Source organism: Aplysia californica, unplaced genomic scaffold, assembly GCF_000002075.1.
Source record: "Aplysia californica isolate F4 #8 unplaced genomic scaffold, AplCal3.0 scaffold00196, whole genome shotgun sequence".
Taxonomy (NCBI): Eukaryota; Metazoa; Mollusca; class Gastropoda; order Aplysiida; family Aplysiidae; genus Aplysia; species Aplysia californica.
In genome coordinates, this window is record NW_004797466.1 from 628,628 (window position 1) to 651,001 (window position 22,374).

General features: G+C 38.2%; 2 protein-coding genes across 2 annotated transcripts in view; one reads left to right on the top strand and one right to left on the bottom strand.

Moving 5' to 3' along the window:
• The window catches only part of LOC101845097 (proteasome assembly chaperone 3), an 8,501-nt gene extending 6,412 nt beyond the window's left edge, over window positions 1–2,089 (top strand). Inside the window, exons 3-4 of the mRNA XM_005098901.3 lie at window positions 334–420; window positions 1,886–2,089. Coding sequence (XP_005098958.1) covers window positions 334–420; window positions 1,886–2,026 — 228 coding nt within the window. The 3' untranslated portion in view covers window positions 2,027–2,089. The remainder of the gene's footprint in view (window positions 1–333; window positions 421–1,885) is intronic.
• The window catches only part of LOC101849929 (coiled-coil and C2 domain-containing protein 2A), a gene marked incomplete at its 5' end in the record, with an annotated part of 66,638 nt that overhangs the window by 672 nt on the left and 43,592 nt on the right, over window positions 1–22,374 (bottom strand). The window contains 15 exon segments of the mRNA XM_013082854.2: window positions 3,472–4,524; window positions 5,429–5,504; window positions 7,226–7,395; window positions 8,458–8,580; window positions 9,135–9,286; window positions 10,184–10,280; window positions 10,825–10,914; window positions 12,276–12,473; window positions 15,503–15,688; window positions 16,375–16,473; window positions 17,988–18,084; window positions 18,728–18,837; window positions 19,487–19,529; window positions 20,525–20,692; window positions 21,858–21,949. Coding sequence (XP_012938308.1) covers window positions 4,336–4,524; window positions 5,429–5,504; window positions 7,226–7,395; window positions 8,458–8,580; window positions 9,135–9,286; window positions 10,184–10,280; window positions 10,825–10,914; window positions 12,276–12,473; window positions 15,503–15,688; window positions 16,375–16,473; window positions 17,988–18,084; window positions 18,728–18,837; window positions 19,487–19,529; window positions 20,525–20,692; window positions 21,858–21,949 — 1,890 coding nt within the window.

Sequence of the window (22,374 nt, forward strand, 5' to 3'; positions counted from 1 at the left end):
TTTTTGGTCGCTACCCGGAATCGAACCCGGGACCTTTGAATGAGAGGCCAACACCTTAACCTCTAGGCCACGAGAGCCCCCTCTCATGCTTTGGAAGTCATTATATTTTGGCAGCCATTTTATCGTTCTTTTTACCTCTGACACCAGACGATCCCCCCACCTCCGTCAATTGCAAATGTCTTGACTTCTATTCAAGATAGATGGATATTCTTTCCACCAAAACCAATAGAAGTGAACAAGATGATATCATTAACCCCATGTCCACGAAAATTGTTGTGAGCTGATTCTACCATGTCTTGACACAATTATAAAATGTAGGCTACATAATTTTAGGTGCAAGTGACACGAGATTTGATTGCTGATGAAGTACAAGGAAGCTGCCCCATGTTCTCAACAAATGTTTTGCTTGGAAAGGATGAGGTGAGGTTTCATTATTATTATTTTACATGAACATAATGTATTTTCTTTTTTTTATTGCATGTAAATCTATTAACATGTTGCAAGAACCCATTTAGCAGGAGGTTGGAGGGCGCCACTGGTAGGTTCTTCTCCTTCACTTTCCCTCTGTTGTTTCTGTCTGTCTTACTTTTTCCCAGCACTAAATGACCATTTTGTTTATGTTAAATGATAAATGTATTGTTTATGAAGATAATCATAATGACAGACAATATATATATAATATGTGAAATGAGACTGCGGATAAAATGATTAAAAGCACAACAAATCCCTTTGGTCCACCGTTCAATTTTGCTTAATCAGAGGTTTCAATGAAAGCAAGATTTAACAAACATCATTTTAGATCAATAATCCGGTATTGTTAGGTTGCAATGCAGTGTTTACAGCAGTTATTGGCTTCATGTTGGGACACCCTTTTTCGATTTTCCTTTTAATCAACAGTGGTTTGGTTTGAATTGAGAGACACTTTCTTTTCTTCGGTGTGTGAATGTGTCAGTGTCAGACTAGAGAACAAAAACGACACATCTTAATGCTTGTGTTAATCCGTATTTCTCAATATAAATAGATCGTTAAACGCAAATTTGCATTATGTTGTTAGACTCTCCTATTTTTCTGAACACAACAGTTTTGCAGAACAAGCCAACGGCTAAGGTAAGAGCTGGGTATTTGACACTATGGGTCCATGTTTAACATGTTACTATTGTTACTGCCATGGCTGTAGACTTCTATGAATACGATTTATGAACCGACGTCTGTGGTGAAGTGGTTAGGTGCTTTGCCATCACATGCAGAAGACCTGAGTTCGATAATGATAGTGTAATGGGAATTTTCATCACATATCTTGGTCTTTCTGGTGGGACATTGTATCCTTCTCTCTCAGTCCTAGTTATTGGCCCTTACAGAGTTGAAGCCAGCCTCCTAAATCTTCTAAATTGTGTTGATGGGGCATAAAATATTTTATCTTCCCAGTAGTTCTACATAAAATTTTTTATGATGGTGGCATATTTGCACCTCTGTTATCAATGCCCAGCCTGTTAACCTCCACTCCACCCCGCCCCCCACTTCCCCACCCCTTCACTGAAGAAATGAAAATGGTTGGACTTTTGTCTGTACCCACACATTGTGGGTGTTCTCTTTGTGTCAGCTTCTTGACCCAATGACCAATGAACCCTGACCTCCTGAGCCCAAAATAACCTGTCCCCTGACTTCCTGGATGAAAAATATCTACATGGCTACACACCAAAGTATATATATTCAAATCAGTTCCCTTTTTTATCCCTGTATGGACTGCTTGTAGACTAGCAGCATACACTGATGTATCGGTGCTTCGGGGCAGGAGCAGATAACCCGCACACTGATATAAATCGGTGTCATGGATTCATTGGGTTAAGTTTTTATTTCCTCTTTCCCCCTTTCTTTCATTTGCCAGCCTCTCACCCATGTGATGGCCAAGACAATAGTGGCTGCCCTCAACCCATCGAAGGACGTGATTCTCTCTCTAGCCTTGAAAGACACGACACCAGACACGGTGCACGCCGTGACCGACTTGATCAAAACTTGTTTGAGATAGAAAGAATTTGTGTCAGCTGAGAAATGTGAATGAAAAAGAGAGGTTTTGAAAGGCTGAAACATGCTTGTGTGTGTGTGTAAGAGAGAGAGAGAGATGGGGGGGGGGGGGGAGAATGACTCTGAAAATGAGAGAAAAGAGAAAGAGCAGGAAGAGAGAGCATGAGAGAGGGGGAAGCGAGTGACTGTGTGTGTGTGTGTGTGAGAGAGAGAGAGAGAGAGAGAAAGAAAGAGAGAGAGAGAGAGAGATAGATGAGATTGTGATTGGGGAGGAGGCGGGAAGTGCTATGAAAGAGAGATGGTCAGTGTCAATGTTTGAAGTGTGTATTTGGAAGTATGGTGATATTATAAACACAATACACTGAGCAAAAGGTATAAGAAAGTGTATGTATACACAAATGGAAGTGAATTTTGTTATTGCAACTTTGAATGGCTACTGAATAAAGTTAGTCTAATTTCTTTGCAGTTGTTGTCTTGCTTTCTGACCATTTGTTCATTTTTGAAAATGACTTAGGAAGGAAGACTTAATAAGAAAGGGACACACCAGCATAAAAAGTCCAGTGTCCTAACAGAGTCTCTAATCCAAAAAGGGTTTGTAGCACATCTGCATTTTGTATTCCAATGCTTTTGTGAGGCTTGAGGTTTATATTTAAAATGATTATCTACAGGTATAATGTCATGATGTTAAGCTTGATGTATATTTTTCAAATGTTTATATCATACATGTACTGGTAAAGGCATCTGTGGTGTAGCGTCTAATGTTTAAGTGAGTTCAGTTCCTTAGTTCCTATAGGAGAAATATATTTTACCGTGTGTCTCATTGTACGCCTGGCCTCCTCCAAGATGTAAATATGAGTTTGAGGGGAGTTATAACATTGAGGTCAACTGCAGATTATGTTATATTTATTTGTGACAAAATTGTGCTGAAGCCACTTTTTTTGTCCGAAAAATGACAACTTGACGTAACATTTTTCATTTTTTAAAAGAATGTAGGTTGGCTTTCTGATACTTTATCATTTGCAGATCATTTGAGTACTTAAGACAAAAACACTCAAAACAAATTTTTTTTCGATATGTATACATGTCTTGTATTTTCTGTTACTGCATTATATGAATTATAAATACAATCATACAAGAGAACTCTACTGACAATAATTATGGACGGAGGTAACTAAAAATATTATCACAGCTGGAATTAGACCATGGGTCTACAAATATAGTGTCTAACAGTATACAGTAATACAATGTAAGGTATTTGATCACTGTTGACCATTTATGGTTTTACCACTGCCTCAACAGTACAATACACACGTAGAGGGATACACAAACCATTCCCATACAACACTAAGCATTACATTAACTCACTCACCGTCTGGCACTTTATGGCTCAACATTCAAAAAATGCCAGGTGTTTTGGCACCTATCTAAAAAAAATAAAATTATTGCTACCTTTCTATTTACCACTCAACAAAGAAACTTAGCTTGCAAAAAGGCAATAAAACATACTGCACAATGCAAATAAAATTGTTAAGATACCTATGGTTATTTTTTAATAATGTTTTGCAAATTATCAAAATAAATTTTTTTAAACGTTTAAAAAATCATGTTCAGTGTCACTAATCCAAACAGCCTTCCACTACCTCTACTAAACTCTGGACCTTGTGTTTCGGGTCGTCAGGTAAAAATAATTTGAGTTAATTTGAGATTTTATTTAGTTATCAAGGCATGCAACTCAAACACTACTCAATCAACTCATACTCATAAAGGACAGCAGTTACAAACCCATAAAGACCAGCCCTGAAACACATAAGGTAATAGTAGATAAAAAAAGTAAACTTGAAACCAAAGTGTTTCGGTAACAGCTGTACCCAGTCTATTGACTTTTCCCAAATTATTTTGGGTGTGGCAGCGAACAAGTTAATTCTCAGACTTCTTTAAATTCAAAAAGGTAATGTCGACTTTCATTGTGATCACTGGTAAAAAAACAGTTTAGCACTCTTAATGAAACAACAATACATTTTTATGGCATTAGAGTAGAAGTCAATATAGAGAATTTGCCATTACCACACAAGAATTGGTCTCTAGATTAACTTGAAGGACGTTTGAACAATTTAAATAATATTCATCATGAACTGTACAAATATTTTCAGTTCAGAGCTGCCCTCCTACTTCTTTAGCGCTTATCTACATAGTTTGCTGTTAGGACCTTGTGCTATCTACACTGTAAAAAGTGAAAGCTAATTGACAGAAAATATGCAGACAAAACAAAAGTTCTGGTAGTAACAGTAAGGCAGTGACAAAGTTCTGGGAAAACTATCTCATCCGGATAAGCGACGCTACATAGAGCCAGATGGACATGACATTGTTGGAGTATCCATGGACGTAGACTGCTAGGGCAAACTCCACCTCACTCGTCTCCTGAGCATGGACGCCCGTGGCAAAGACAGATTCTGTGATGCTGTCCATGTCTGTGTAGGGAATGTTCAGAGGGAAGCCCGACACCTAGAGGAGGACCAGACACAACAAGCATGTACAGACCATGTGGAAAAGGGGATGTTTCATCGTTTTATCAAGTGTTTTACGGCACTTGCAACACAATAAGGTCATATAAGTGCCGAAGATTAGAGGTGTTACAAGAGAGTAACAAACACAAAAAAGAAGGAGGGGAGATATATGGATGATGAATGTTTTGATTGGAAAGAAGGAGCAAACTGTAAACAACATCAAAGCTCCCACAAATGATGAGGTATGGGGGAGGTGTTATAATAGTTATAATATAATAAAATCATAAATAATGCTGATGATTTCCATAGCACCCACTCCCATACACAATGCAGCTTTGCGTGCTTTACCAAAACTTCATCTAAATACGAAGTACAAATGAATGAATATGATGCATACATTACACTGATTAGAATAACGTAAAAACAAAAGTGCGGTACTATGAATTTGAACAAGAAGGACTAACTATCAAGATGGCATTTCATAAAGGTATGTTTTTAAATGAATTTTACATTGTGATGCATACCACCATACAGATTGCATTTATTTACATGCAGTCTAAAACACCAAGCGAAATTAACCCTAAGCTTTAGGCATGGCATTAGTAGTTTTGGCTCAAGTCTGATCAGTGAAATTCCAAGTGGTCCTTGCCATTGGTTCAGGGTGGTACAACTTGCCCCTTTTTACTTTCTCCTCAGCTTACGGGCAAGGATGCACCATTTTCAAAGAGAGGCTAGATGCCTGAGAGAAAAAATACACTTAAACCAGTGCCAGTAGCGAAAAATTTGAAAAATTCTTTTAACACACTATTAGTATATCAGTTCTCCTGTCTCCCCCCCCCCTTTTTTTTTCTAAGCACACTAAACACTACACATAGAGAAATAGTAATTTATTTGAAGTCTACCTTGTAGGATTTGAAAGAGTCCTCCAGATCTTTCAGATGAGATTCATCAATCGGTTTTCCACAGTTCTCCTCCAGTCTGAGGGAAAAAAAAATTCTTTGTGGTACAAAAAAGGCATCATTAGTCCTGAAAATTGCACATTTTATTTTTCATGTTTCATGGCTTTGAAATGATACATTTTGCTCTTGTGCCAGGAGAGACAGACAATGGAATATGTCCTCAGTTCCTGTAAGGTAGGCTATCCCTTGCTGATGGCAGGTGCACATGGCGGCACAACAGAGTGCGTGAAAAAGCTGGTCCTCCCAATTCTTTGCAGTCTGGAGACCGACACCGACAGCAGACTAGCCCCAGTCCAGGTATTCTCCACAGCAGGGACGAATAAGAAATGGGTTGGAAGAAAGCAAGTGCCTTCCTTCTCAAGGACAGAGTAAAAACTCTTTAGGATCCGCAAAGGATTGGGAACTAGCTGCAGATCTCTCGGAGTGGCGAAAGTGCCATCCCATGATCAAGAGAACAGGTCTTAAACCAGATTTGTTCCCTGGTCAGAAACTGATGTCAAGATCTTCCAAATTGAGATGGCAGTTCCATACGAAAGTAAGATAAATGCACAACATCAGTTCAAGCTGGCAGAATATGAAGAACACTCAAATTAACTTCAAGGAGAGGGTTCCAGCTCCAAGATCATGCCAGTAGAAGTGGGTGCACAAGGGTTTGTTGCAGCCTCAACATTCACACTTCTGGGGCAACTAGGTCTTAAAGGCTGGGAAAAAAGGTAGCCAGCAAGCGCATTTCAATATGGCAGAGAAAAGTTCGAGCTGGCAGTGGACGATGAAACAGAATGAAAGTTGAGCCGCAGAAATGGAACAAGAAATAGATATAGAAATTCCACAAAAAGTCTAGTAGATTCATATAGCTTTGAATTTGCTATTTCCACTAGAAACTTCGTGGCATTGCGCAAACATTCATGGACTGAAGAACCAGAGATGCCCCAAAACCACTAGGGTTCCCCGACAAGCGCCAAAGTAAAAAGAAAAAAAAAAAGCAGGAGAGCACTTGGGAGTCATGACCTGAGTGTGGCCCGGCCCCCTTAGGGTGTAGGGTAGTTCAGGCCAAAACACTCTCTTGAATTAAGTTGAAGGGGGTTCTTCCTCTGAAGATCTTTTGCAGTCCGCTCGCCCAATGAGTTTTCTCTCAATTCACCATTATGAGAAATTTGGTGATAGAAGAGAGGAAAATTAATGAAATGACAAACTAACAAAAAATTCTGACATGTGCTTTTGTGCACATATTTGATTTCAGGAGAATCAGATCACCTACATAATCAAAGAACCTGTCTGGAAAAAAAACAACTAAAGCATAAAAGTGTGCAGTTCTAGCAAAACATGACCCATCACATGCCACAAAAGTGTCAGCATCAACAGTACAATTTTGAATTCAACATAAATCAGGCAAAAATTCATCAACAAATAACAAGAATAAACGATTTAGCATTGGATTTTTCTCTTTGAAATATGCATAACACTAAACCTTTTCAAGGCTTTCCAGTGACTTGACTTGGTATGTTAGAGATGGATATTGAATTCAGATATCCTGCCTCTTTAATAACCACAGACTTCCTGTAAAGGCATTAAACCCACCATATCAAGCCAACACTTTCATGCTGAGCATGCACTTGGTGTGGGGAAGGGCAAAGGTAGCATGCACTGAGCTTGAACCTGTAGGGTGAATCAAAATGACTAGTGTACATTATTATAATTTATTTAAGTCCCCTAAATATCATCACTAAGACTAAGACTCACATGGGCAGAAGTTTCCTCATGATCTGGGTGCAATGTCTGTTCCAGCGTGTGATGTAGCGACTCCTCCACTCCATGATCTTGTTCTTGAGCAGTTGTTCTATCCTCTCCTGTAGCTCCATCACAAGGCTGTTGAATTTTTTGTCCTTGCGTCGATAGTGAAGCTCACTGGGCTGTAGGCAGAACACAGACACAGCTATAATAACATTGAACATATGTATCACATACCGGTACTTTTCTCTTTATTCTGCTCAATAATATCAGTCAGGAACAGATATGTTAAATGTTGTTATTAGTACAAGTATTGCTAAAAAGAAGTATTGAGATGAAATTTAGATGTTTAGCAGCTAGAAGAAATCAGGTGCTCGTCAAAAGAATGAAATCAAAGAAATCGGCATTTCCCACTCATTGGACAATTTTTATCGGATTTTCCGTTTTACTCAATGCCTTTTGTGTCCATTTAAAAACACATTTCTGTGTGGATTTTACTGAAAAACCTCATTCAAATCACAAAAATTGTAAATTTGCAGTTTCTAAGGACACTCAGGCTTTGTCAGTTAATTCACCCAACTTTGGCAGCCATTTTCTCACTAATTTTACCTCTGACAAAAGTCAACCCCCATCTCCTTCGATAGCAAAATATCTCAAATTCTATTTATGAAAGATGGGTATTTTTTACATCAAAAGCAAGACAAATGAACAAGCTTTTACTATACTTCAGTAAATCCATATGCCCAATAATCCAAGAGCACCACATTGTGACACATTTATCGTTGTTTGTTTTAGTAGATGTTTTATGGCGCTCGCAAAACTGCAGAAGGTCATATGAGTGCCAAGGGGTGGATGTTAACAGAGAAGCCCTTGCAGGGAATCAGGCTTACTCTGCTCACCCCTCTAACTTCAACAGCACAAAGTCTGCTTTGACTATCAAGACACTCCGGAAATAGTGGGTCACAAGAGTGTGACAAACATATATTATAAAGAAGTAGAGGAAAAATGACGATAGTAAAGATTAGGAAAGAAAAAGCAGCAGTTCCCTGTTGAAGTTCAGGCACAGTTATGAGCATGACATTGATGAATCAGCCCATTCACACTTACAATTCTACTGTGCATAAGAACATGGTTAATGTCAAAGTATCAGTAGGCCCTACCATGAGGAAAAATGAATATATCAAAATTTTCAAGACAAGATTTACAATATCCTAATGAAGAATCTTTCACTTTATTTTAGATACCTGAATGGAGGCTAATCCTCTGCTGGGAAAAGATTTGTTGTAGAAAGTTTGCCATTTGCTTGCATTGCTCAGGTTGAAATCCATTTGGGCTGGTTTTTCATACTGCTGGATGTTGGCGTAGATCTGCAACAATTGAAAAGAGAAATATGAAACCATCAGTTCTTTTAACTTTGACATAAACAACGAAAAGCAGTTGGTAGAACTTACATCACATAGTAATCTTTGTTTTACCATCCTTCCCATATTAAACATTAAGTTTTACTGTCCATATCACAGTACAATATTATTAACTTAATCCTCAATGTCTTTCCCAAACACATTAAAAGCCCGCAGTCCTTTCTGTATAACAACATACAAATCTTTAACCTAACCATCTTTCCCACATTATAGATCATCTTAAGCTTCACTGTCCTTTTCATTTTACATGATAAAGTTAACCTAACCATACAGCTGTTACATTTGAGAAAGCAATATTTGTCCTTGCAGTCACAAAAGTTACAAAACCGTATTAACCAAACAAGTGTTTCTTGAGATTTGAATTGAGGAGGAATTAGAAATTTCTGTCTTCCTCTTTCCGACATCTTTTTTTTTTACAGCCTCAAGTAACCGCATTGCATCCGGCAGGGAATTTAAAAAACTATAACAACCTACTTGAGGTCTTAGCCAGATAGACTCACATTCTCCTGGTTGATGACAGAGCCAATGCTCTGAACTGGGCAGTAGTTGTCGAAGACACTAAACCGCTCCCCAGACCTCGGATTCCACAGAGAGTACTGACCACCATCATCTGTCAGCACATAGGCTGTCTGACCCTCAGGAATTGCATTACCTGGAATAACATTTAAACTGTGTAATAACTATGTCTGAAATGAAATTAACGCTCAGCAATCACATTACTAAGACTAACAAGTAAATTAGAATTCAGCAGTCACGCACTCAGCAATCATGTTGCATGGCATAAATTTAGCACCTAGCAATCGTTCTCTGGGAAAGAAACTAATACCCCACAATCATGTGGCCTTAACTTAAGTTAACCCTGAAGCTGATAAGGGCAAACAAGTTTGGCCCTAAATTTCTTGTTGCGGGGGTGGTTATGGCCAATCTATTCCCCAAATTTAAATGCATTTTGAAATACAACATAAAACCAGTCCACCCCTTTGACATGATTGATATAACCAGGAAGAGGTCACACTTATCATCATTTTTACTTCCATCAAAGGTAAATTGCATTATGACTCATCGATGAATTGATCTGAAATTTTAGGCCAAAACCAATGTGCACTGGGCTTTTAAAACAACAAAAGAATATTTTCTGAACATTTCAAAAAGATAGGTGAGGATTTAGCTATTTCTGGTCTGAATGTTGAAGTAAGACTCTGATGATGAGGATTTAATAGACTTTATTACTTTATAGAGTCTCAGGAGCAGTAAACAGAACTAGATCAAGCTCATGAAAATTAGAAGTCACAAGCCTTCCATCATAGAGCTAGTGGGGTTATTGTTCGAATTTCTGGACCCATACTTTTGCTGTGGGAAAACTGTTATATCCGTTTATTCAAGAAGATCTATACATGTACTCTCAAATAGTTTTTTTTTTAATTTCTTCAAAAAATTTCTTGGAAATAGATTCTACATGTATAATAAAATATTCAAATAATTTCAGGATAAAAACACAATCAATAACCATGTTGTGATCTATTCTTTTGGTCATATATTTCCAACTTACCTAGGACAAGGTAAGCATTTTTGCCCATCCCCAGGAAGAAGTTTGTCAACAGTACAGCATGCTCTTCCTCGTCTCCGCACAGCATTTTCATGAATTGCTGAAAATATCAATACAAGCATCTAAGAAAATCAGTGCACAAAATAAACGACAAAGCTTTGTGGAAAGACTTTTGATCCCTCATGCAGTCTTGATAGGGTAAGTATAACATTTGCCCCCCCTCTATTCAGTTCATTAAAACAGTCTATGTAATGATTCCCAATGTCTTCTTCCTCATCCTCAAGTAACTTCATAATCTGTGAAGGATCAGAGGCATCAAACACTTCAACACCAATCAGAACAGATATTGTTTATATTGCTGCTCATTTATATTATGCATGTGATTGTAAGCCTACGTGTTACCTTATCTGATACGAAGTGAAGAAGGTGTACACTATTGCATATTATTATTCCCCTTCCTATCTCTCTTGCCGTGAGAGAGAGAAAGGAGATGAAGAAAGAGAGAGAGAGAGAAAGAGAGGGGGGGGGGCAACCAAACCATTGTGTCCTAGCAACTCTATTAAACATCAAGTACCGGTACCCCGAAGTGAACAGAATTACCAGAGAGCTGCTCACATAAAAGAAGAAAGTAAGAAGACACTCACATTGCAAGTACTCCAAATATCACATTGGCCTGGAAAAAGATTTGTGTCTGCCACAAAAGGAATCATAGCCACATAGCGAGCAGCAAGCTCCTGTGGAAGGAAGGGTGGGGGTGGGAGGTTAGAACAAATCGCGCTAGACACGACAAAAGCAACATTCGAATCTTGTTTCCTTTTGGGTATACAAGAGACTGAAGAAAACTGTCTGACAGATCTCCTTATATCTATTTTGGGGTTTATGCCATCTTATATAAAACTTTATTTGCATGCTGACAAAACTTAAACATTATAACACAAACCAAATTCAGTGTCATTTTATCTCAGCTAGATAACCAAATGTTTAGGGAGAAATCACAGTGTGAATTATAAGGCTGGAGTGAGGGGGGGTAAGTGTCCTGCTAAAAAAAAGGCTTGATATTAAAAGTCAAACATTGGTGATACACAAAATGCAATTCAAAATTAATGATATTGAGTCCTCACGCAAAGTGAACATACTACTGAAAAGATTAAATTTCAAGAACCTAAGCACCTTTAACAAGACGAGTGTCTATTATTACGCACACACACACAGAGATATAAGCAATATTTTGGGAATTACACCCTTTATCAGGAGACATACCCCTTGAACGACAAACACTCTATGGCACTCAGTATATCGCATTATAAAAGGTGCACAAGACATGACGTTATCTCCGACGAGGGGGCAGGGGTGGGGGATGGGGGGAATAAAAGCCTCTAGGATATTCAATGGTAACTGACATGACATTTGGACTATACTTTCTTACAATGATATCACTGTAATTCATTATAATATAATTTATTTCAACTTTAAATGATCAGAATATTTGAAAGACATATTAAGAGAATCATATTAAAAGCAGTCATTTGAAAAAAAATGTACTTTATGCAAATTTTGTGACGTGCTTAGTTCTAGTAATTGATGTGACTAATGATGTATTTTTTTTCTGTCCTGCCAGTCGAATAGTCCTTCTGATCTATAAGCACCATTGTCTCGACAAGGTTAACTGGGCTATGAAGACTTGCCAACTGTTTTAAAACCCAGCAAGTGGCAACCAACCTTAAAAAATAAGATTACGCAATCACAAAAAAAATTATATTGAGTGGGACTGGTTTTAGTGTTGTGTATATGATAAGGCTACAATGTTCTCTCAAACTGCCGAATGTTGTATCTGGGACAGTCTATGGGAAATTCAAGACAGTTGGCAAGCCTGGTTTGGGTACAGAGTCAGGGTGGTTGATTGGCGGGTGCTCTGGTGTGGTTTTCTGCTTCTTTCCCGTCAAATATCTATCGTCCTTATCTCCCCTGATTCTTTTTTGTGTTCGTTATTCTCTTAACTTCAGCACTAATTTATGACCTTATTGTGTTGCAGGTGCTGTAAAACTCTTACTAAAACTAAACTAAACAGAATCAGGACAACATTCACGCAACCTACCATGGCTTTGGCAGGCTCGGTGACAGCTTCCACTTCTGGCGGGGGCTTGATGGCCTTGAAATACCTGGAGATGAACACATTCTTTCCTGAGGTGTCCATCACAGTGGTGCGGTAAGAGCGCTCTGGGAATCTCCTCTCCAGTGCCAACTGCCAAGCTTCTGCATGCATAATCAGGTCTTCTTCTTCGTTTGTGGCAAGCTGATGACATGGATGCAATAAATGTACGGACTTTAGTTAAAGGTGAAACCCTCGGGATATATTCATAGGAGTCCGCTTATTCCAAAATCTGTGGGACCACTATATTTTCTTCGGTTTAGCCAGGTTTTTGGTTTAGAGAGTCTGCTCAAATAGAAGAAATAAAATTGGGGATGTCATTTTCTTTAGGTTTATCCTTGTTTTCGGATTTGAACGTGTTTTGTTAAAAGCGAACTCTGTTGTATAGTGTTGGAATGGTCCAAGACGGTCACCAAACGTCAAAAAGAAACGTAGTTGTCTAAGACATGTGGACATGTTGGAGAGTGTCATTATATTATAGAGATAGAAAGCAAAGGGGGAAGTGTGAATTGGTCGTTAGTACAGGTGATAGTTTTGGACAGGTGATAGTTAAAAGCTAGAGCAGGTTCAACTACAGGACAGAAGTACTGCATGGGCCACACAATCAGGTATCCACACTAAACAAGCTACAAGTTTGACAGTTGCCAGAAAGGTCGTTAATTGTTCTATGAAGGCCATCAAAATAGCTAAAGGAAGACAGTCGTACAGCATTTATTTTGGGTGTTTTCAGTATAAAACTTTTAAAAATAAAAGCTGTTGGATATATCAAACATTTCATTTCTTTCTCCAAGAACAAAGGGGTTACGTAGAGCAAAGGAAAGTATTCTCCTTCACACTTCTTTCCTGTGTTAAACAAGACGCAAACGCATCTAGACTTATTTTAACGAGGAAAAAAAACCCCAATAACCATAATAGTTATAATTAACATAAAAATTACGGTAAAAACAATAATAATGACAGTTACTATAAAATAAAAACAATAATACTGAAAACAATGATAACATAATAATATAATCATCATCATAATAAATATTTCTAAAGCCTCGTCCTTTGAAAGTTCAAGCTGGAGGCATTCCAGGAATGTAGTAAACAGTACACAACAAATGACAGATAAAAACTTTAACTAACATAAGACAGTATGAACGAGCCAGCTGTGAGGAAAGTTCCATAAAGAGACAACAAACATTATCCAGACTGCTCTTGTGTTTGAACCTGACCCTTACACACACCGGATCAAACGTGTAAATTGTAAACCTACTTCGCAACAGCTGTCAGGAAGGCCAGAGAACACAGACAGAGACAGAAAACAAAACTCAATACCCCAACTGCACTTATATAACTGCATGAGAAAATGCTTCACCCGCTCGCTATTACTTTTGCAGCCCCCGCGGTTTCCAATTTTAAGAAATTTGTTGTGTATTCTACTTGCGAACAGTCCAAGAGCACCAACAACATTAAACATTAATAAATGAAACAACTTCTCGGGTTGTGTTCCACAGTTTAATATAAGACTTAAACTTTACATGATTGTGACTTGTGCTGCCATAGGCTAGACATCTTTGTTGTTTTTCTATATAATGTGTGTTGCTCTTTTCTTGCTCTCTACGATACCGATATACTAACCATTACAGTACTCGTTCTGGAATACTGAAAGTGGGTACTTATAATGTTACATCATGATTACTTTACTTTACAACAAAATTCTGCCTCACAAAAGTATCGTCATAGTTGTCATAGTGTCATCAGGACATAGTTTCTGAATTTTTACCCCAATTTTCAAGACTCTATATAAAAAAAAACAAGCAACAACTCAAGGCTAATTGCTTTCTTATATATTTTTCACTATGTTCTGAATCAGCCCTCAAAATATCATGGATCTATGATTAACCATGAAAGCACAGTGATTTTTGCTTTTCCAAATGACTGATACAAAAGGAAAGCAGTGCTTAAAGTGGCCAGTATTGAGAAAATAAAGAAAGAAAAATGACCTCTGAGAAGCATCACTAACCAGCCCCATAAATACAAAAATATCAACACAAAAGCATAAAAATGTACATGAACAAACATGCAATGACACACATGTAAGGAAACTCACACACACACACACACACACACACACACACACACTCAAGCAATGCACACAAACCAGACACACACACACACACACATAAACGCACACACACAAACACACACGCACACACTATACCATTTAACTAAAAGGATCTATAGGTTTGAAAGCACCACCAAAAAAAAGAAAAAAAACCCTTTTGTTTAAAGAACATATATTTTCTGATATTATGGTGAAAATATAGCTGTCCTCAAATAATGATGCTTCAGCAGTGAGCAAAACAAGCTGCCTTTCAAATCTACTGATGACATGCAAGTGAGTGAAGACAGTGAGAGATATGACGCTGCCAAAGAAGAGCCGATCTCAAACAACCAGTGACAGATTAAAAAGAATCACTTTCCCATACTCTCACATTCTCAGACAAAAGAGAATGGGCACAGAATTTTAAAAATTCCAAAGAAAAGTGTGACATGCTGAAGTGATCCTTAAAGCAAAAAGTGTCTGAGGCAACCCCTTCACAAATCATACCTTGAACTTCATCATAGGGAAATGGTGGATATGGAAATGCAACAGTCATTATTGGTCATTGATACAAACTACTTAATTATTACATAGATATAAAGGAGGGGGGAGGGTCGTTATCCTCTGGCAAATTAACAAATAACACTGGAATATTTCAACCTTAATTATTACTAATTCCTTTACTTTATCGAATTTATGAGGTAGCCAAAATTTCAACCTTAAAAAGTAACTCTATGAGACAACTTAATCCATCTTCGAAACAGACAACATTTGAAACTATGAGAAATTTTCTGAAAAATCTTCGAAACAGACAACATTTGAAACTACGAGAATTTTTCGGACAAAGTTTCAAAGTACACAAAATTAAGCGCTTATACCGAACAATATATCTATAAGACTTATAAAATTAAGTAAGGCTATCTTATTCAACTTATTACTAACACGGCATATAGGCCTACATGTAGAAACAATAGGAATAACTGCATGTCCCCGTGTCTATGTCATTGAGGTGTGTGGGGTTTGCTGCTTTATCAAAGTCTAAAAGGGAACTAGTACGACCGACTACATTCTACAGTTTTAATACCTTCTCCTTGAAAGGCTCAGGCAGGATAAGCGAGGGTTCGATAGTGATGAACATGGAGATGAATGTGCTGCCATGACCCCGTGTGATGTTCGCCTCCACCTCAGAGATGTTTGTTTGACCTTGAGACGTGTCGTGCGTGTAGCCCAACAAGACAGGCGGCGTGTTCAACCGGAATGTGCCATCAATCTGAAAAGGCATACAAAAATTTGAGTAAAAAGGTATGAATGACTTCTTCATGATTATAGGGATATCAAGCTATTTCTTAAACGAAATTTAAGATGAACATGGGGCCCTTTTTTGGTGCCAAATCTAAAAATGACAAAAACGTAAACCGGTTTTTGGCAACTAGTTTGATGTCGAAGTCGCCGTAAAGGAAAGTGCCCGAGCTGCTGTCAGGGGATCACCGGCACAGTGGTTTGGACTGCGAGCCGCTGGGAGCAGCTTGCCGGAGATAAAGAGTTAATGAATATTCTCCCTACAAGAGGAAACAAACTCATATTCTCCTGCACGTTACAACAAAGAGTCTAAACACTATACCACAGATGCCAGTTACTGCTGTAATTAAATACACTTTCCCCAAACAAAGTTTTATTGTTTATCTATAGCCATGTATCCTTCAAAAAAGGCTTACAACACTTAACAATAACACCCTTGGCTGGTCTGTTCATTTCAAACAACCGTTTCAGTCAGTCCCCCCACCATCAATAATAATATTCTATTTTTTGTGTCTCTCTGACTCTGAGAACATAAATCACAATAACATGTAGGTTACACACTTTTGCGCTATTTAATAGCCTACCAACAAAAACAACAAAATATGGCACCACAAAAAATATATTTTTTTTTAACCAACAACACTCTTGTACACTCACCTTACTGTTAAAGTAAACAGTAGAGAATGGAATATTGATGCTACCCAACCATTTCTTGTCGATTCTTTGATGAACATTTGAGTCTCTCTCTCTGTTGTCCTGAGGAAAACAAGATTATAAAATTGTTTAAATGGTAAAGCACGTGGGATGCTCAATGTTAAAAACAATCAGGAAACGACAAATGCAATTTTTGGGACACCTGAATAATAATAATAATAATAATAGATAGCATTTGTATAGCGCATATCCCCGCTCAACAGCAGGCTCTATGCGCTTTACACTATATTATTACCCCAGCAGACCATAGAACACTCCGAAACATTCTCAGCTTCCCGGGAAGCATACAGTGCGAGCAGCCGATTAAGCGCTCAAACACTAACAAACTGACAAGATCTTTCGCTGTCTATAGCCGGGTACCCATTCCCACCTGGGTGAAGTGAGGAAAATTCGTGTAAAGTGCCTTTCCCAAGGACACAACGTCGGGCCCCTGACGGGATTCGAACCCACGACCTTACGGTTGCGAGTCCGAGAGCCTAAAATGAGGGTCTTGAACATCTAGCTCTCACTGGCAAAATTGAAGGCAAACAAGGCAGGGGTAGACCCAGAACAATCTACTTGGGAAACCTAAACAAATGGGCAACAGGGAAAAATCAGGGAAACATAGCTTTTTTGAGAGCATCCGAGTAAAGGAATGAATGGAGAACCATGATCGCCGATGTCTGTCGCAGATCTGGCACTGGATAATGATGAAAGCACATTACGTGCAGCTTGCTGATAGACATTTCAGCATGAAGAAAACTTTACTTTTTATTTCATTAAAAAACTTTAAAGACCAAAAACCTTCCATTAACATAACCAACCCACACCATAATGTACCACCCATATTAAAAAATAGGAAGAGGTAACTATACAGTATATACCATAGCTGACAAACACTGATGGACTCAGCGAAAACTATTACTGCTTATGTGCTTGACTTTAGAACAAATTACTATTCATTTTGTAGTTTTTATTGAGTCTATCAATGCTTACATGTTGCAGAAAGATTGGCCTTCTCCTACCAGCATCATCTGCACTACCATTATGTTCCCTTGTTATACCTCTGTACTTTTGACAGCCCGACAGTCCCTGGAACTTAATGTCAGTAATCATGTTGATGTGTTTCTCTTTCACTAATAAACCACTTTAAGGAAAAGGGAATTATAATATCCAGTGCCTACTGCAAAAATTGCCATTAAATCCTCGTTTAATATGGTTTGATCCACTTAAGAGCAGCCAGATTTTCCTTCATGGAGGGGCAAACGCTAGTATTTTGGAACAATTCAATCCAGTCTTCCAAAACCAAACACATTTGACTTTTTAGGTTACGACAGGGTGCATTTGATGAAAACTGGCCAACAACCAGATGGTCAGTAAGAGTCACATGAAAATGCACATTCAGATCTTCCATTTGTGCAATGAATGGGTCCTGATTGATAACCTGGTCAAATTAAATGAAGCAAAACAGACGTCTATTTGATAGAGTGGGCACTGACAAGCACAATTGTCTATCCCAACCCGATCAGTTCACGAAGATGCAGCTCTGTTTGCCCATTGCACACATCCATTCTTACCTCCAAAACATCCACGGTGACCTCGTCAAACACGTTGAGGTAAATGACATCATCAATAGCTTGCAGAGCCGACGGGGAGTAGTCATCGTTAGGCACCCTGATGGGAGACAAAACCATATGTAACAGCTGCGACAAACAATAAAGGGAAGACACACACTGTAAGAACAGTCACCACGAACAAATAAGGGGGGAGAACCAATAGAACTAAAAACCTATCAGTCACGGTCTGGGCAAATGAGAGACTGCTGATGTCGGTGCATAAGAAAATCCAGAAATGGAGGCAAACAAGATAAGGCAGCTTCTCTGGTGTTAGGTAGGTAAGAGTTGCTGTACTTGTGTTGGAAATAATCTGTATCAGCTTTAGTTTTTCAATAGAGCTTATTTTCCTTTTGTGTAGAAAAAGAGGAAATTCTTTACAGCAAGGGGTTCTTTATGGGGTGTTTTTGAGTAAAAGTACACGTAAGCATGTTTTTTTCCCCCTGAAAAATTAAAAATTATTCAGCACTCAGTTGTTTTGAGATATTGGGAAAAAACCTTGAGCTTCTCAAGAATGTGTAAATAGCTCCTTAACTTCAAGTGACAAATATTTTGGAACAACAGCTGCTTGAGAAAAATTATCTTCACCCTTTTGTAGGGCTAAAGCAAATCTTTCAGTTGATACCCACATTGTATTATTGTCATGCAACATGTGACTCATTTTATTGTGTTGCTACACATATATATATATCTCCTAGTCTTACTTGAGAGTCAACTCCAACTCCTCGTTAAAGCTCGGGTTGACACCTTCTGCTCGCCTTGTACGAGTTCGAGACCGCTGGAACATGACTTCCACATAAGGACAGACCGACTCCTGTTAAGGATAAAACACATGGAGATATTGTGGAAAAACATGGAGATATTGTGGAAAAACTTGGGGATTTGTCCTGGTCAAAGCACGATTTCCTCGTCAAATCTTTAGTTTCTAGTTACTGGTAATGTAGAAAAGCCTGTTATTTGTTTCATATTCTCAATATACAGGGATTTTGTTTAAATAATTGAGCATCTTTCAGTTTGCAAAAGTCTTGAGAACCACTTAAGTAAACACTGTTTTTCTATGTCTTCTCTAATTGACAAAAATGGCAAAGGAAATTAAGCTCAAACACAGCTTCTCTGAAAACAGCAATAAACCGAAAGAAAATAATATCCCCAATTTTTTTCTTTCTGAAAACCCTGCTAAACAGAAAAAAATCCAGTGGTCCAGCAAATTTCAGTTTCAGCAGACTCTACCGTATAACAGTTGAGACCAAAAAAATGAGAACAATACCAGATGAGTGCTTCATGCTCTTTTACACCTACATGACCACCTCAAACAAAAAAACCAAAGTCAAACCATCAAATGTCCCCCACATTAACAAAATCAAAGATTGATGGCCTTTCCAACAATGACAGTATAAGAACATGACAAGATGGGAAAAAAATGTAATTTGTCAACACTTCACACTTTCCACATGTTCACTTACACTGTATGAATCTCCTGCCCCTTTGTCAGCATCTCTTCCTCCACTGAAAAAAAAAAGCAAATGAAAAAATCCAGTTAAGATTATAAATACATTATAGTTGCATACTTTATTCAGTGAGAACAAAATACATGACATTTGTCCTCTCTTTTTCAACCAAACATTGAGGACAAATTTACTACAATGAAGTTATCACAAAGCACACCTTCACAAACCAAGATTTTTGTGTGTGTGTTTAAAGAGCAAATTCTAGCGCATAAGTGCAGCATAGAACAAAGCAATATCGTTTTGCTTTCATTGATTAAAAAGGGGGCTCCGAAGCTCAACAAGTGTGGTGTTCACCTGTCAATTCAGAGGGCCTCAGTTGGACCCCACCAGCAATGGGTTTTTTTTTTCATGTTTTTCTGTACTCCCTGATCCTAGGGTAAGTAGGATAGTCAACCTAGCTTCTCAGATACGGACCCCAAAAAAGGAGGTCCTGTGAGGAAATTTCCTTTGTTAAAGATACCTCGGCACTTCTAAAATCGTAAAGAGTAGGTCCTTCAGGCCGCCATCTAATCATCTTGGCAAAATTCCTTCCCAAAACTGAAGCCACTTGAGTCAATACTAATATTAAGAGTACCTTTGAAAATAGCATGTGTCAGGCAAGGGATGATTCTATGTTCTATGTAGATAAGATGGCAAAGTACATAAAAATTAAATGCACTGTGAGATGCAGATCTTACAATCAGATACCCCCTGCACTTTAGCATGGGTACGTAGAAGAAGAGGATTTGTTTTTCTCAATTTGAAACCCCCTATCCTTGATGTCATCAAGGGTTAAGTCATCCCAAAGGTTTATGCAGCTAGAACAGAGATCAGATATTGAGATCTGCACAAAATCAAAGCAAATCCTACACAAAAAGCCACTGTCCAGCTCTTTGACTGTTTACATTTGAAGTCATAAATCTTCAAAAATTATGTGTGTGCGCATAAAAGAGGGAGGGAGAAGGAAGAAGGGAACGTGAGAGAGATAGAGTGAGAGAGAGACTAATTCTTTACCCAGGAATTGACTTGCGAACAGGAATGTAGGTGGCCCTCATGATATTGATAAGGATCTTGACATCCTTGCCATCCAGGGCTTGGGCAGTGACTTTCTTTCTCTCTTTCCGGATAGGCCGTAAGGGACGTCTTGGTTCTGACAGACGTAACAAACTGTTTGCCAACATTCTGCAATGGTCAAGTCAATAACAAAATGTTAATAGTGCTACAATACATTCCCTATATTTCTTCATTTGCACTCTTTAAAAAGCAACAGGGCAGACATCAGTGATCTCATCTTAATTTTTTTTTAATACAACAAGTCATGATATGTGGCAGGTTCTAAAAAATGTTAAGACAGTTTTTCTTCTTATCACTGAGATAACCATATGTTTCAAATGAAAGTTTGATGAAAAACGTTTTGTACAGATGTGTTTAGCAACTAAGCCAAATTGCAGCATGTCTGGCCAAACAAAGCCTTCATTTATTGCTACAGAGCTGAGCTCTATTCACAATTCTCAGACTGTCAAAATTGCCCAAGACGGCCACCTATTGAAGAGAAAAATGTCTGTCTTAGACAGGTGGACATCTTAAACAGTGTCACTATAATGTGAAAAAAAAAGGCAAGGGGGAAATGGGAAGTGGTCGTTTGTACAGATGATTGTCTTAAAATACAAGTGGACGTTAGAGCAGGTTCGAGTGTACTTAATCGATCTTTCCACATTTCTAGACTGTGTAATAAAATACAGGAATGGTATGAGAGGGTAGGTGTCAAGGGAAATCGCCAAATAAGCATTTGACTTGTATCCCTGATCCCTGCATAATGTACTTCTTCTAAAGGTTGTCTTGACTGCTATATAAAATATTATAAGACAATGTTGGATGCCTCGATAAGCATTCTTGTTCTCATGCAAAATGCACCCCAATCCTAAATAAAGCTATTAACCATTAACCATTAACAGTCTCGTATGACCCTTCTCATAAAGAGAATCCAACACCCATGGGTGGTTGCTCTGGGCCAAACCCAGTCATGTACAACTTTTGTGGCAAAGGGTGCACACTGTCATACCTACTTCTAGACTCAGATAGTTGAGTACCATCCCAACTAGCAAGTAAGCTGTATGCTTCACGAGAAGTTGAGATTGTTGCAGAATGTTGTTAGATCTGTTGAGGTAATAATGTAGATTGTAAAGTGCACAGAGCTTGCTGTTCAGAGGGAAGTCGTGCTATACAAATCAACTGCTCAGAGTAAGACTTCATTATACATGGCTTTTCAAATTGGTTTGTGGTGGTGTTTTACACTAAGTAGTTGAAATGCAATTTATCATCATTACAAGCTTCTCGAATAACTCACGTGATGTTAGGAACAGTGTCCTCATTCACCATGTCCTGTAATGATTTCTGGTGTGAAGCAAACCGGTACTGCGCCATCACCCGGTCTTTAATCTGCAACAGATGCAAAGAAAAAAAATACATGACATACTGTGATAAGCAATGATATAAAGACTGGAAATGTTCACTATCTCTTTCATTTTCTCTGCCTATCTTTTTCACACTCTCTCAAAGATGAAAAGGAATTTGGTTCGAAAAAATGTTCAGGGTTTATCAAACTAGTGTAAATACATACAAAAGGGTTCACTTCTCTATCTGAACAGCCAAAAGCATGCGTTTTAAATTTGGCATTAGCAACATCTATAACATAAGTGAGCATTTGATACTATTATTAGAGAGTGCAATATCTTGTATGTAAATAGTAGGAGAAGTGCCATTCCTTTTGGAATGCATACATCTATTGCTACTTTGAAATAATAAAGGGTATTTATTCTTGTGGTGAATTTGGGGAGGGTCTAAAGGTTAGAGAAAATAAGGAT